The 15,720-nt window shown below is 40.7% G+C and overlaps 2 protein-coding genes across 4 annotated transcripts; one reads left to right on the forward strand and one right to left on the reverse strand.

Moving 5' to 3' along the window:
• Window positions 1-2,032: 2,032 nt before the first annotated feature.
• Window positions 2,033-10,515, forward strand: LOC111603344 (multidrug resistance protein homolog 49). Of its 2 annotated transcripts, XM_023320886.2 has the most exons (9): window positions 2,033-2,229; window positions 4,022-4,187; window positions 5,724-5,917; window positions 5,981-6,226; window positions 6,290-6,326; window positions 6,397-7,939; window positions 8,380-8,831; window positions 8,894-9,502; window positions 9,566-10,515. In XM_023320886.2, the coding sequence occupies exons 2-9, from the start codon at window positions 4,071-4,073 to the stop codon at window positions 10,313-10,315; spliced, it is 3,948 nt and encodes a 1,315-aa protein (XP_023176654.2). In that variant the 5' UTR covers window positions 2,033-2,229; window positions 4,022-4,070; the 3' UTR covers window positions 10,316-10,515. The 2 variants fall into 2 exon arrangements, with proteins under 2 accessions (XP_023176654.2, XP_030080921.1); XM_030225061.1 differs by lacking the exon at window positions 2,033-2,229 and having other exon boundaries at window positions 3,883-4,187.
• A 542-nt stretch (window positions 10,516-11,057) lies between these two features.
• On the reverse strand, window positions 11,058-15,452 carry LOC111603507 (Usher syndrome type-1G protein). Of its 2 annotated transcripts, none has more exons than XM_023321129.2 (6): window positions 15,127-15,452; window positions 13,235-13,301; window positions 12,985-13,128; window positions 12,694-12,915; window positions 11,330-12,367; window positions 11,058-11,276 (listed from the first exon to the last, which is right to left on the reverse strand). In XM_023321129.2, the coding sequence occupies exons 2-6, from the start codon at window positions 13,255-13,257 to the stop codon at window positions 11,111-11,113; spliced, it is 1,593 nt and encodes a 530-aa protein (XP_023176897.2). In that variant the 5' UTR covers window positions 13,258-13,301; window positions 15,127-15,452; the 3' UTR covers window positions 11,058-11,110. The 2 variants fall into 2 exon arrangements, with proteins under 2 accessions (XP_023176897.2, XP_023176887.2); XM_023321119.2 differs by lacking the exon at window positions 15,127-15,452 and adding an exon at window positions 13,360-13,427.
• Window positions 15,453-15,720: the final 268 nt, after the last annotated feature.

The following is a 15,720-nucleotide window of genomic DNA, read 5'->3' on the forward strand; positions in this document are numbered from 1 at the left end:
GTTCGGTGTCAGTGAAAGAATATTTCACAATCCAGTATTATTCTAGAATAGCTGTTAAGTGTTCCACCAATCTATAAACAATTACGGTAACTAACCTAACTGCGAACGTTACTAATAAAGCAGTTTACAAATATTTGCACATTTCTATGTAATTCTTTTTTTTTAGTGTGATAACCTTGATATTTGTTATTGTTTTTAGTTCCTCTTTTATAATGTATATAAATTATATTATTCCTCTCATAAAAGTATTGTACTCGGTAACAGATAAGTACCACTGAGTGCTTAATACAGTCTGCTACAAAATAGAGCTATTATCCGATTGCACAACTTTGTGAAATAGGGCAAAATTTATTTGAACTGAAGAACAGTTTTCTTTTATATTTCAATAATTTAAAAAACTTTTTAAAATTGCGGATGTACTTCTTTTAATTTTGAATAAATTTGTTAAGGGGTTTTTAATTTTTTAATCATTTTATTTTTGTGACTTTTAGATTTAAAAGAATTATTTTTTGAGATTTCCTGCTTAAAAAATTAAATTAATTTTTCGTTTCGTTCTTAGGTCTTAAACAAAAATGTCGTATATTTGGTTAGATGAATTTTATTCGAAACAGAACTTTGTTTAGAACTACATATATTATTCTATCTTTTCAATATTTTTTTGACATTTTTTTAAAAAAATTGTTTTTTTAGTTCTATTAGCTACATAGATTCTTTAATTATTCAATTTAATTTTAGTTCGTTTTAATTTCACATTCTTGTTGTGCAGTGTTAGTGCAGCCTTTTTTAATAAGTGTCTGATTGCTGTCGTAATTTTTGGCTACGCTTTGTGCAAAATTTCCATTTATACTTGAATGAACTAATTTTAAAGAACCAGTAGAGCATTTTGCTTGGCAAACAAAATTGATAAAAGTATTTTTAGATAATTTTTTTGAGTGTAAACATTTTCGTTGTCGCTTGGCGAATTAGTAAAAGTTAGATTAAAAAGTTTTTATACCACAACTTCTTAACAAAAAGGTGTCGGCTGGCTAGTACAATATTTAAATTGTACTTAGAGTGGAAGAAATGCTTTCTGAACTAGTTCCAATAAGACAAACTATTCAATTCAATTCAATTCAAAATATTTAATAAGAGCTTTATCCTATACTAGTTCCAGTAGGCTTAACTATTTCACTGATCCCTCATTAAATATATAATAAATCTCTAAGTATATTACGATTCTTCTGCACATCATAGAGTTGATCATATTTTTGTTAGGTATTAGTTTCATTCTGCATCCACTTTGAGTTTCCCAGCTCAACTCTAATTGATTCTCAGTGCATGAACTACAGCTCACCTGGGATTGCATATAAAATCACTAAAGATCTGCTCTGTATAATTATTTATATGCTGACGAATCGTACAAGGAATCCAGAAAAGGGGATTGTACCACACGAGCTGAGGTAATTCCCATAATCTTGACTTTCTTTGCATGCTGCGTGATCTGTATACGAAATGCAATCGAAGAGCCGGGGGGAAATATCTTTGACGCAAAAAAATAAAAAAAAACTGGATTTGAGCTCCAAGAATTTCGAGCACAGTCATCGAGGGGCAGTTTGTCTGGTGCCGCAATAGTTCGCATGTCAACAGCGGTGGGCGTGGCCGAGCGAGCGGCGTAGCTGAACGATAAGGCGAAAGCAGCTAACGCGTGTTATTGTTTGCTGTCATTCGGATTTGTTTATACCGAGCAGATGGTAAACCCATTGTTTTTCATCATTTTTGTTATTGTTTTATATTCGGCTACTCATTGTTTTTTTGTTTTTGCTTTCGTCTAATTTAATTGGCGACGCTTTTTGCTTCGATTATAAACGGTTTTACGATCGTCGCGTCAGGTTCTTATATCATGTATTTGCCTTTGCTTTTGTCTTTATGCTTAACGACCCGAGCTCGCGCTTCGTGTGTGTGTGTCTTCCATATACTACTTTATGACGACACTCTGGTAACCGAGGTCTCGTCGCAGGCGCCTTCTTACTGGTTTCAACAGTTCCAATTTCAATCGCGTGCTGTCGAGATGCAAACGCTTTTGCTGCCGGCTGCCCAAAAGACTCAGCAATCGCATCGCGAGCCCCGGCCGTAAAGCCCATTAAATATAAAAATATAACGAGAAATTAAAATCCACAAAAAACGAGACGAAATCAACGCTTATCATTAGCATATATATATATAGAAGTCGTGTATAAACACAATATATAGGTAATTGTTCAGTTCAAAAGTGTTTATTGAGATCTTCAAATAAAATAAGACAAGCATTAAATATAGATATGTATATATAGATAGATATAGATATGTATATTTACCATAGTTGAAATTTGCATGTGAAATCTAATGCAAAAGGCATTTTAGCATATATGCATGAAGAGTTTGTGTATATATAGTAATTGTGCAGTTTTTGAGTGCTTGTCACATATTTGAGGTATAATCGAAAAAGAGGAAAGGCAAGCATATATATAGTATAAGTCGTGCAGATCTGACAGAGTATTTAATCTGAATAAGAATTTGAAAAGATGACGAAAAATGCTATTTAAATTGATAATTGTACAGCTATAAAAATTGATAATTGTTCAGCTATAGCTATATACGATATTTTCAAGAGACGTTTCTCTTCACAAATTACCAAACAATTTTTTACCCAAAAAAAAGAAGATTACAAATTACATTTACATCATTAATTGTTACGCGCAATGCAATCGCGTCTTATCATTAGCATATTGCTTATAGACACAAAAAAAAAGATTATATATACTATATATATATGCACATATATTGGTAATTGTTGGGATCTAAGTGCCAGTATAGATTACGCTTCAATTGGTTGTTTTGTCGTGCCCGTTGATGAAGTGCGCAGAGTTTATTGGCTTTGTGTCCGTCTCTCTAGAGAGTCGGCAATTTGGTATATTTACTCAAGGTATATATAGAGCTTCGTCTTGTATAGTGATTAGATTATTAGAAAGTGCTGGGCTGGGCACATGTCGAAGCGGATAGATGGTAATTTTACAAGGTTCTATTATAAAATTCACAGATTCTTTGGGTGTTACCTGAGATTGAGACTTGAGTGACGCTTGAGATTTGAAATTGGATATAAGGCAAGAAGTCATATTATAATATTTAGCTTTTATAGTCTAACAGGGGATTGAGGAGAATTAAAAAATATATATATTCTACAATTTTGCGGGTAGAGTCCCAACAAATTTGGTCTAAAGTTGATTGTTAATAGATCGACGGAAACTGGGACAGTGATAGAATGGATAATGCTGGACTTTTTCCAGTTGTAAATAGTGCACAGTTTAACTACTCAGCACAGCGATGACAGTTTATATATCCAAGCTGGGTATATCTGGAAAAAAACTTTATCTTTAACTGTTCCTCAAGTAGAAGCTGTAAAACATATATGGCTAGTCTAAGCCTTCTTAACTGACACACTAAAACATATAGACCCAAGCCCACTAGCAGCTCAAACAGTTGTAGCTCTGAAAGTCTAACATGATTTACTCTACAGATAGCTATATAGCTCTCTTAGTGCAGTGCGCATAATTCACAAACATAAACTCAACTTTTTTTCTTTGACTGCACACGAGCATCACGCAGTCGTCTATGCCCCATATCAACGTGTTTTTTACGTTTTTTTTTGCGTACTATCGATCGCTTTGTGTTCTGTTTCATATTTCACTTTCGAATTGTTTGTAATTTATTAATTTATGGATGCTTTTCCAGTCTCAATTTGCTGCAAGTGTTCAATCAGCAGTTTATCAATTTGTCAATTGAACAATTGCTCAAGCTGCAATAGTTTTTCAACACATTTCGTTCGAATTGTCTTGGGAAATATGTCAATTTTTTCACTCAATTTTCTTAATTATTTTGTGAGTAGCTTTTTGTCTTGTTTAATTTTTTTTTTTAAGTGCAATAAAAGGGGCGCAACAATCAAACGAGATCTCAATTGAAAATGTGACTTCGACACTTGAATTAAGTTTCCAAATCCATTTTGCAGCTCGTCATATCAAATATTTGCAACGAAAGTACAATCAAAGGATCTCAGAATGTCCGCGTCGAAGAAGAGGAGCACAACGTTGCCGGATCTGGGCGACTTTCGTGTGGAGAAAGCGAAAGGTGTTGCCACCACGGAAACAGATAAAAAGTACAGTTTCTTCGACCTGGTGAGTGAACTAGTTTTATTTGCTCTGATCATAAATATTCGAAAGATTACATCAGACTTATGACTCTGCATTAGTAATCGCAACATTTAGTTAAATTTATACTACGTTCTATCTAACAGTTTGTTACAACTGGAATTCTAAACTGACTGCATTCAGCAATTAATTCTTTTTCATATGTAATATATATAGTGTATAATCAGGCATCAGAGAGCTAAGGCAGCTGTGAAAGATCAAGTGTCTATGGGAAAAAGTAGATGATTGAATATTATATCAGTATTTAGATTGATGTAGAGTACGGACTTAATGGGTATTTCTTAGTGCATCATTTTGCTCAAGCTATGCTCGCTTGTCTATATCATGTAAATTCTCTCTATCGAAAATTAAGTCAGTAAAGCGGCCTGGATAATTATAATAATAATGATCATAATAATAAATATTATTGATGATAAGTGTTATTAGAATTATAATTAGTTGTATTGCAAATAATTCTTGTGATCATTTGCATGATCATTCGATTGACTAAAATTATTGATAGTCATAAGAGTGCTCGTTATAATGATGATCATGGTAATGATCGTTATGATGATCATCATTACAATAATGATCGTTAACATATTAATCATTATAATGATCATATATTATAATGATCATAATGACCGCTATGATGATCATCATCATAATGATCTTTATGATGATCATTATAATGATGATCGTGATGATCATGATAACGATCTTTATGATGATCATTATTATAATGATGATCGTTATAATGCTAATCATGACAATGATCATAATGATCATGATCGCTTACGTATTAATCGTTATAATAATGATCGCTATAATGATGATCATGATATTGGTCTTTATGATCATCATCATAATCGTTATGTTAATCATGACATTGATCATAATGATCATGAGCGCCGTTGTGATGATCATGATAACGATCTTTATGATGATCATTATTATAATAATGATCGTTATAATGTTAATCATGGCAATGATCATAATGAACATAATGATGATCATGCTATTGAACATTATGATCATAATTAAAATTGTATTCATGATGTTGATCATTGAAATTAAGATTACGACAATGATCATTAGGTGATGTTCATGTACATAATATTCATAAGGACAATGTTCATTATGATGATCGTTAAGATAATGATCATTAGAATATTGATCATCTTTACATTGTTAATTATTTTGATAATCATTAGGATGATGAGAAGAATCAGAGAACCATAAGGATGATAATCATTTGCCTGATAATCATTCTACGTAAGCAGAGCAGTTAGAATATATATATGAAGCAGCAGCTTGTAGTTTAGTTTAGGGTATCTATTAGTCGTATACTCCTGACTTCACACTACACTAGCATTGAATAATTAAGTGTGTGTCAATATTAATTATATTCCATGCATCGATTAGCTACGATAAGTTGCCTTGTCTATGCATATCATCTATCGATCTATCAATCTATTATATTCTACTTTTAGATAATAAAAATATTTAATATTTCTTTTCTAGTTTCGCTACTCAACTGTTCTGGAGCGTTTTCTCATAGCTCTTAGCATTATTGTGGCCACATTAGCCTCGATTTTCATACCCTATTTTATAGTGATCTATGGAGAATTCACATCTCTGCTCATTGATCGCACCGTAGGCAATGGCACCTCATCGCCAACATTCATACTTGCGCTTTTTGGAGGTGGCAAGCGACTGTAAGCTATATAAACCTGTTTATATAAAGAGTGTATGTAATTGAGAGTTCTTTCGCCATATAGCACCAATGCAGGTGATGCAGAGAATAAGCAGGCCATCATCGATGATTCGATTGCCTTTGGCATAGCCAGCTTGGTGGGTTGTGTTATATTGCTGATACTCATCCTCATTGCGATTGATGTGTCGAATCGTGTGGCCCTCAATCAAATCAATCGCATACGTAAGCTCTTTCTGGAGGCCATCCTGCGACAGGACATGTCCTGGTATGACACCACGTCGGGCACAAATTTCGCCAGCAAAATGACAGAGTAAGTGAAGGGAACTCGGCGAAAGAGTATGAAAATATTAATGATATAATATAATATTTGCAGAGACTTGGATAAGGTCAAGGAGGGCATTGGCGAAAAGGTGCGCATAGCAGCAGATGCTTAGAATCTTAAGGTGCTTAAGTAACGTGTCCTTTTCTATCTTCCGCCAGGTCGCCATCGTCACGTTTCTCTTCATGACCTTTGTCATGGGCATTGTGGCCTCGTTTATCTATGGCTGGAAGCTGACCTTGGTGGTGCTCACCTGCAGCCCCTTCATCATACTGGCCACAGCTATGGTGGCCAAGATTCAGAGTTCGCTGGCTGAAAAGGAATTGAAAGCCTACTCGGATGCCGGCACAGTGGCCGAGGAGGTGTTCAGTGGCATTCGCACTGTCTTCGCCTTCAGTGGAGAGCGCAAGGAAAACGAACGTTTCTCGAAGCTTCTGATACCCGCCGAAGCGACGGGCCGCAAGAAGGGTCTCTACTCGGGCATTGGCGCCGGTGTCATGTGGCTCATCATCTATGCCTGCATGGCCATTGCCATTTGGTATGGCGTGAACCTGATCCTGGATGATCGCAGCAACGAGGAGCGCCAATATACGCCTGCAGTTCTTGTCATCGTTCTCTTTGCCGTCATAATGGGTGCCCAGAACTTGGGTTTCTCCTCGCCACATGTGGATTCATTTGGTGTTGCTTTGGGCGCGGCCCGGAATCTGTTTAGAATCATTGATCGCAAGTCCGAAATTGATCCGTTGGATGAGTCGGGCCTGAAGCCGGAGAGCATAACGGGTCGTCTAAGGTTTGAGGATATACACTTTCGTTATCCCTCCCGGCCGGACGTCGAGATACTGAAAGGCTTAACTGTGGATGTGGAGCCGGGGCAAACGGTGGCGTTTGTTGGCGCCTCCGGCTGTGGCAAGAGCACAGTCATACAGCTAATGCAGCGTTTCTACGATCCGGAACAGGGTCAAGTGCAGCTGGATGGACGCGATTTGTGCAGCTTGAATGTGGGTTGGCTGCGCTCCCAAATCGGCGTTGTGGGCCAGGAGCCGGTGCTGTTTGCCACCACAATTGGCGAGAACATACGCTTCGGCAATCCACTGGCCACGCAGTCGGACATCGAACGTGCCGCACGCAATGCCAATTGCCACGAGTTCATCAGCAAGCTGCCCAAGGGCTACGACACACAGGTGGGTGAGCGCGGTGCCCAAATGTCTGGCGGACAGAAGCAACGGATTGCCATTGCCCGTGCGCTGGTGCGCAATCCGAAGATTCTGCTACTGGACGAAGCGACATCCGCGCTGGACCCCACCTCCGAGAAGCGTGTACAGGATGCATTGGAGCTGGCCAGCCAAGGGCCAACCACCCTTGTTGTCGCCCATCGCCTATCGACTGTGACTAATGCCGACAAAATTGTATTTGTCAAGGACGGCAAGGTGGCCGAGCAGGGCACACACGACGAGCTCATGGACAAGGGTGGTTTATACTACGATCTGGTGAACATAACTCGTCGCAAGGAAGCCACCGAGGAAACCGGCAGTGTGGCCAAATTGGCATTGTCCAAGAGCAGGGAGGATGATATCATGGTTCTTGATGACGACGATGAGCTCGAGGATGAGGAGTATGAAGAGGACATCGGCGAGAATGGCGCTGCGGCGGCAGAGGTTAATAGCAGCAAGGACGACGTGTTCAGCGTTAGTTCAAGCAGCAAACGTAAGTTGGAAGAGCTTAAAATGCGATATATACCCTGTACATATTGCGGAAGTGGGAGCTAAGGCTGCTGGGGGAGAATATATATATGTATATGTCTATATCTATATCTATGTCTGTCCGTTTGTATGGGGCTAAACCTATGTAGTTCCTCTTAGTGAGTTGCTGCATTTGATGATGTGAGTCATGTGTGAGTGATGTGTCTCGTTTATCCTGTATATTGACTTTAGTCCTATTCATACTCTCATACTGTCCTTTCTCCTTCCTTCCTCCTTATTACTCTCACCCTAACTCTTTTAATTTCCCTGCAACTGTCTGTCTCTCTCCCCCTCTCTCACACACTACCTTTGCTACCCTTTTCTCTAGCTCTAGCTCTATCTTACCCCCTCTCTCAACCACTCTCTTATATCTAACAACCAAATCTATATGAATATGCCTTCCAGGCCGTTCACAACGTCGCAAGAAGAAGAAGAAGCAGCCCAAGCCAGATGAACCCAAAGTCTCATTCGTGCAACTGATGAAGCTGAATGCACCCGAATGGCGTTACATGCTGTGGGGCTGCCTCGCAGCCGCTATGCACGGCATCACGTTCCCATTGTGGGGCTTGTTCTTTGGCGACTTCTTCGGCATCTTGTCCGATGGCGATGAGAATCTGGTGCGACACGAGGGCAACAATATTTCATACATTTTCATTGGCATCGGGCTGATGGCTGGCGTGGGCACAATGCTGCAGAGCTACATGTTCACCACGGCTGGCGTTAAGATGACAACGCGCTTGAGGAAGACGGCATTCAAGACAATCGTGGCGCAGGAGGTGGCCTTCTTTGATGACGAACGCAATTCGGTGGGCGCACTGTGCGCTCGACTCGCTGGCGACTGCTCCAACGTGCAGGGCGTAAGTCTGCCTGAAGCAAAGATTAATGATGAGTCTACTACAACTTTGAACTTGTTTCTCAGGCAACTGGCGCACGTGTTGGCATCATGCTGCAGGCCGTGGTCACCTTGGCCGTGGGCATGTTAATTGGTTTCATCTATTCCTGGCAGCAGACTTTGTTGACTACCGTCACCCTGCCCTTCCTCTGTCTCTCTGTCTATCTAGAGGGTCGCTTCATAGCGAAGAGCGCTCAGTCAGCCAAGGCGGCCATCGAGGATGCCTCACAGGTCGCCGTTGAGGCCATTGCCAATATACGCACTGTCAATGGCCTGGGCCTGGAGCAGCAGGTGCTCGAGCGCTATATCAAGCAGATTGATCAGGTGAATGTCGCTTGTCGTCGCAAGGTGCGCTTCCGCGGCCTGGTCTTCGGGTTGGGCCAGACAGCGCCGTTCCTCGCCTATGGCGTGTCGCTCTACTATGGCGGCATGTTGGTTGCCAATGATGGCTTGCCCTATGAGGATATTATTAAGGTTGCCGAGGCGCTGATCTTTGGCTCCTGGATGCTGGGTCAGGCCCTGGCCTATGCACCGAATGTCAACGATGCCATCATCTCCGCTGGGCGCCTGATGAAGCTGTTCGAGCAGACGCCCAAGCAATCCAATCCGCCACTGAATCCATATAACACAGCTGAGGTGGGCTTAGTATATTGTCGAAACTGAAGTCTTTCTCTTAATAACTTGTTTCGTCTCTTCCAGAAATCTGAGGGCGACATTGTCTATGAGAATGTTCGCTTCGAGTATCCCACGCGCAGGGATACGCCCATTCTGCATGGCCTGAATCTCACGATCAAGAAGAACACCACTGTGGCGCTGGTGGGTCCATCGGGTTCGGGGAAATCCACTTGCATCCAATTGCTGTTGCGCTACTATGATCCAGTCTCCGGTTCGGTTACCTTGAGTGGCGTGCCGAGTACGGACTTCCCACTTGATACACTGCGCTCCAAGTTGGGTTTGGTGTCACAGGAGCCGGTGCTCTTCGACCGCACCATTGCCGAGAATATCGCCTATGGCAACAATTTCCGTGATGATGTGCCCATGCAGGAGATTATCGAGGCTTCGAAGAAGGCGAATATACACAATTTCATTAGCTCCCTGCCGCAGGGCTATGAAACACGCGTGGGCAAGACCTCGCAGCTTTCTGGTGGCCAGAAGCAACGCATCGCCATTGCCCGAGCTCTGGTGCGAAATCCCAAGATTCTTATACTGGACGAGGCGACATCCGCCTTGGATCTGGAGAGCGAAAAGGTGGTGCAACAGGCGCTTGATGAGGCCAGAGCTGGACGCACCTGCGTGACCATCGCCCATCGGCTGAGCACAGTGCGTGATGCCGACCTGATATGTGTACTGAAGCGTGGCATCGTTGTCGAACAGGGCACACACGATCATCTAATGGCACTGAATGGCATCTATGCGAACCTCTACATGATGCAGCAGGTGGCTGGATAGATTATTGCCTAAAACAATATGCGCAGTTTAGACTGGGCTATGTACCCGTTACCGAGCTCGGACCTATTTGTAGAGCTCATTGAAAGAGGAGTGCCAAATCTTGTCTAGCTTTAGGTCAAATAATTTTGTAGTTTCTATTGAATTTTTAGATGTATAAGAATTAAAGCTCTAAGAGCATTTAATATTAATGTAGGAAATTCAAGCCTATTTATCCAAAATAACTAATAAATATAGTAATGTATGCATAATTATTTATCAGCAATGTTTTCTAACAAAAAAGCAGAATAATCAAAACGTATTCGGTGCGAGATTCATAAGCAACAGATCATGTTGAATAGCAGTGCTCACCTCACTACTAGTAGCAGCTCATGGTGGCGTGCAATACTCACCTCACTCACTCTTCGAGCATGGTTAGTTGTAAAGCTCAGCTCATTGCACACTAACATAGCGCAGTGGGATTTTGAATTCACCTCACTGCATACTAACAGCAGAGCATGGTGTGTTGTCGCCACACATAGGCTTGCAAATTTAGTATACCACGAGAAATTGTAGACTTCACCTCAGTGCATACATGCATATGGTACTTTCAATGTTCCTGGTGGGTTGCTATAATCAAATCTCTCATAGCTTACACAACTGTGATCTCTGTTTATTTATTTATATGTCCTGCACATACATACACAATTAAGCATACGTACATATACATATATACATATATGACAAAATAAATAAATATGTCTCATTAGCCAATTGTTGTCTCTAAAGAAAGGAGATATGTTCTCGTGTAGAGTTAGCCTATAACCGACTATCGATAAGGGGTCCAGGTGTGGCCAAGGCATTGCGCCGCTCCTGTATAGCAAAGGTCAGCTTGCGAAAGGGTCCAAGCGGCAGGCCAAGCGATTTCAAATCGGCCTCCGTTAGCAGCATAAGTGTCTCCAGATCAATTTCCTGTTTCTGAAAACTAAAATATACGAATTAGACGTGAACCATTGAGTATTTGTGTTATATACGCACACAGGTAAATATTCGTCTAATGCCCACACAGTGAGAAAGCGTTGCAGCGCGCTGGCCGACACCTGTTCCTCGTCCTCATCATCACTGTAGACATCATCGCCAGCGCCGTCTGAGTCGGAGTCATCGGATAAATTCAGATACAAGCGCGCTTTGGTGTTATTTTTATTGTTATTGCTGCTGCTTGCATTTCGCATGGTAGAGCTGGAGACGCTGTCGATGCCATCAGATTGCAGCTGCAGTTGACTCAGTGCTGCGGTCACCGACCGGCGAAAGGCAATGCTGCCCAGCATGGTGGGTCGATCGAAGAGGCCGACCGGTCGCTGCAGCACCTGTAGCTCCTCGTTTAACTCCTGCGAGAGCTGTGCATCTCCTAATATATCTGGCTGTGAGAAGCTGCGTGCCAGCGCCGTGCTATAACCCAGACGACCTACATCTTCATCATCCAGTTCGAAGACATCTGCAATCTTGCCACGCTTGCCCTCCTGCTCATCCGTGGAGCTAAATGTGCCCACATAGAGCACCTCCGAGTCCCTTTGCAGTCCTGTTAGCGATGTTATTGTACGCTTGCCATCCGGCTCCAGTTCACGCACCTTGAATCCGCCATCATTAGCCAGAGCATGTGGACAAGCTTTAGAGTGCTGTGACTTCCCCTGCTGTTGTTGCTGCTGCTGCTGCGACTGTGACTGCTGTGGCGGCTTCTTTTGCACTGTACCCATGCGACTGGCAATGGTAGAGCCGCCGCTGCTGCTGCTGCTGCTGCCCACCAGATCGCTGAATTTGGTAGGGGGTATGCGAGCTGTAGCTGCTGCTTGCTCCCTTGGCGTTTTGTTCAGATTGCCCTGGCTGGACCAAATCTTTTGCTTCAACGTAGACAGCATGTTGCTCGACTTGCTGCTGCTGCTGCTGACCAAGGTTTGTGCATTGCTCGGCTTTAGATCGCTGTAATCGTGCATTTGCTGTTGCTGGCGCTTCATATATTCCTTAACGCGTTTTTCGCACTCCTTTTCAGCTATTTCCTTGAGGGCTTTCGCCTTTTTTCTGTAAATTCAATAGATTAATTAATTTGTCAAGTGAACTCATTTGAATTTATTCAAGTTTGCCACACAGTCCTTATAATCGATAGCATTTCTTGCGATATTGAAAATTAACTCAAATTGGTAAGGCATTTGCTCTTTATTATTTATTGTATGTTATCGATAGGGTCCCTTGCGATTATTTCCGAGCATAACAAGCAAGGCTGTATGGCTTTGCAAACTCGACAGTCCTCGTATGCTATCGATAACAATAATTGCAATTAATTTCGTGCACAATGTTTCACATTATATCACACTCTAATTATTCAAATTCTTAGCTTCGCGCCTTACTTTTCATTCGCCTCAAAATTGGCTGCAGCTGCGTCTAAATAGCGCAAAATCTCATCGCGATTATTAATGGCTGCCAGGTCCTTGGCATTATGTCTGTCAATATCCAGTGCATATATATTAACACCGAATTTAAACAGAAAGTCAACACAATGCAAATGTCCCTTAGCGGCAGCCAAGTGAAGCGCTGTATTCCCAAATTGATCGCACTTATCCGGATCGCCACTGTAGAAGAAGATTAATTTTGCTATATGAACGCCATTTCTGGTTTTAGTATTATTTAGTATTTCGTACCCTCTGCCGCAGAGCAAACGCAGCGCATCCAAGCGACCTTCGAAAGCTGCCCACATGACCGGCGTCATTGAATCATCGTCCTTGGCGTTGGCATCCTTCCGTGTTGCCTCCTTCAGCACATCAAGCAGCCCGTCTTTGGCGGCTCTATTCGAATAGTCGAAAGCAAAGATCAATTAATGATGCTTGTAGCTCTGATAAGATATGTACAATATTACGAGGTAGCATTATTAATTGCATGTTCCTTACTCACTTGTGAAAACGATCTGAAGTCATTTTACCACTTCTTATCTATATTTGTGTATTTCCATAGACTGAACCTAAGTTTGTATAAAAAAACAAATTACGTTTGGTCCCAGTAGGCCGGCCTCAACTCACTTTCGTCGATTTACTTATAATACGATACGATTTTTTCAGATACGATTCAGCTCTCAGAACTCACACATATATAGCATATATATATTTATATATTTATATAAATAAAAACCATATTTTACAAAAGAAAAATTACGTATTCAGCATCGAGAGAATGTCTAAAGTCGGCAAGGATCCCAATAAGAGGGTGAAGAAGCAAAATTTTAAAAAGAAAATGACTAAGAAGCCCCTGAAGCACAGTGTGCAGACGCAGATCAAGTCAAATGGCAAAAAGTGGCTAGGAATGGAAAACGGATGCAATTGGGTATCATTCAAAGATATCAAGAAGGATGCATTGACGCCACCATCGATCAACAAAGTGGATAAAGTGGATGATTAAATTATATTTCAACACAAATTTCATATTGTCCATAACTACTCATACTTCTATGGACACATATGCAACACACAAATTGGGTTTAATTTTGTTTCCATAACAAAAATAAATAAAAAATCTATACGTGACGTATAAATATTGTTTTCATGAATACAGACATATGCGAAGGTAGTCTGACGGCGAGCTTAAGGCGAAAAAATAGAACAGATTTAGTTGAAATGGAAACTTCTTAAGGCAGCCTCGCATATATTGCATTACAGGTAATTTTTCTGATGTCTGATTTTCACGCCCAGCCTCGCTGCATTTAAATCGTCTTTCAGATAGTTTGCGCATTTTCCAACACTAGCTACATGAATAGCGCAAAAATCAAATGCTAATGTTAATGTTTAGCGATTGCTATATTTGCTTAAACAAAGTAAGCCTGTTGAACATAATTCGACTCGCATCCGATACGTTTGAAAGCTCACACTCACATATATATTTAAGTATTATACATTCACTGTATATATATATTTTGTACCATCGATTCGAAGTCAAGTCTGCTGGAATGGATCAACAGCTATCTTTAAGCTTAAGCCAACTGGATCTGAAAGTTGAGCCCATCGCCAAGGAACCCGTATTTGCGTCCATTGAAGAAAATCCATTCTACGAACCCTACAAACACACAGATCTCGTTCTATGGAAGAGGGAAACTGACTTGACTCAGCTCAAATTGAAGACATTAAAAAAGAAGAATATCTTACGAAAGCCAATTTTGCAGCGTTTGCAGAGCCAATCGCAGAATTTGGGAAAGAAGTGGCTGGAACATTGCAAATCGGAAATGGAAACTGAAATCACCTGGGTAAATTTTACAGATATTAAAAAGTCAAAAGGGAAGCGAGCATATAGCATGAGCGACTTGAGGAATGAGTGCGATAAGATCCCATATGAAATGGGCGACATTAATATTGATTCACTTTTCGTGCCAAAGCGAATGTCTGAAATGGCAGAAACAATGTATAGTTAAATTGTTACCAAGTACTTTTCAGTTAATTCTTTTCATTCAAATCAATTTGTTAATATTCCGTTAAGCCCAACGTACGTTAAGAACTCGTCAATTACATCTCAAAAAGAAATCGACCTCAAACACCAAATTCTTATTAGATCTATTCACACGGTACTCATAAAAAAGTTTGTACGACACTTTCAGTGAAGTGAAAAGGAAAAGCTCAAACTCGAACATACGTTCCGGTTGGAGTTCACATACACGCGCTCGCACACATGCACAAATACGATCATGCTGTACATACAGTTGGCCAAAAGAAATTAATGGTATATAAGCATGTATGTCTGCAGTACACTCAGCTATATACACACACATGCGCACACCCTACCAAATAACAAGTTCACTCAACCTTATTTCTTGGCTACGAATTGCCCAAAATAATAAAACGAACTGCGAAGGCACTCGACCATTAAGTGTATACAAACAATAAAGTCTGTTATGTTTATTTTCTTTTTTTTTTGGCAAAGTTCACACACGATTTTCCAACAGCTTGACACTTTGTTATTGTCGCAACAACAAGAGCTGTGGCTTTTCTTTTGCGATCAGCGGAGTAGACAAGTGTCTACCGTCGAGTGTTGTTTGGCAACTGAAACTCTAATTGGAATTGAAACCGGGAGCGGTAATTGCCGCAGAGAGTGCGCCATTCAATGCGGAGTTGCCAGACTACAAAGCAAACCAAAGCTTAGAAATTTCAAAATTATGCTGTTCCAATCAACTTTGCAATCAGCTCTAGTTTTATATGAGCTATGATTTTCTATTTAAAACAGTAGAATAATTACATTAAACTATAAAATTTGATATTACTTTTAAAATAAATTATGCTTTAATTTAGCCATCGATTACTGCTAAGCTACGTGTTATTAATGAACAGCAGCCCTGGTTCTATATCCACGTTATCGATACATCGTTGCGATAGTTATTTTAGGGCCAGCAATTTTGCAGA

The sequence above is a fragment of the Drosophila hydei genome, unplaced genomic scaffold (assembly GCF_003285905.1).
Source record: "Drosophila hydei strain 15085-1641.00,03,60 unplaced genomic scaffold, DhydRS2 tig00008122-arrow-pilon, whole genome shotgun sequence".
Classification (NCBI taxonomy): domain Eukaryota; kingdom Metazoa; phylum Arthropoda; class Insecta; order Diptera; family Drosophilidae; genus Drosophila; species Drosophila hydei.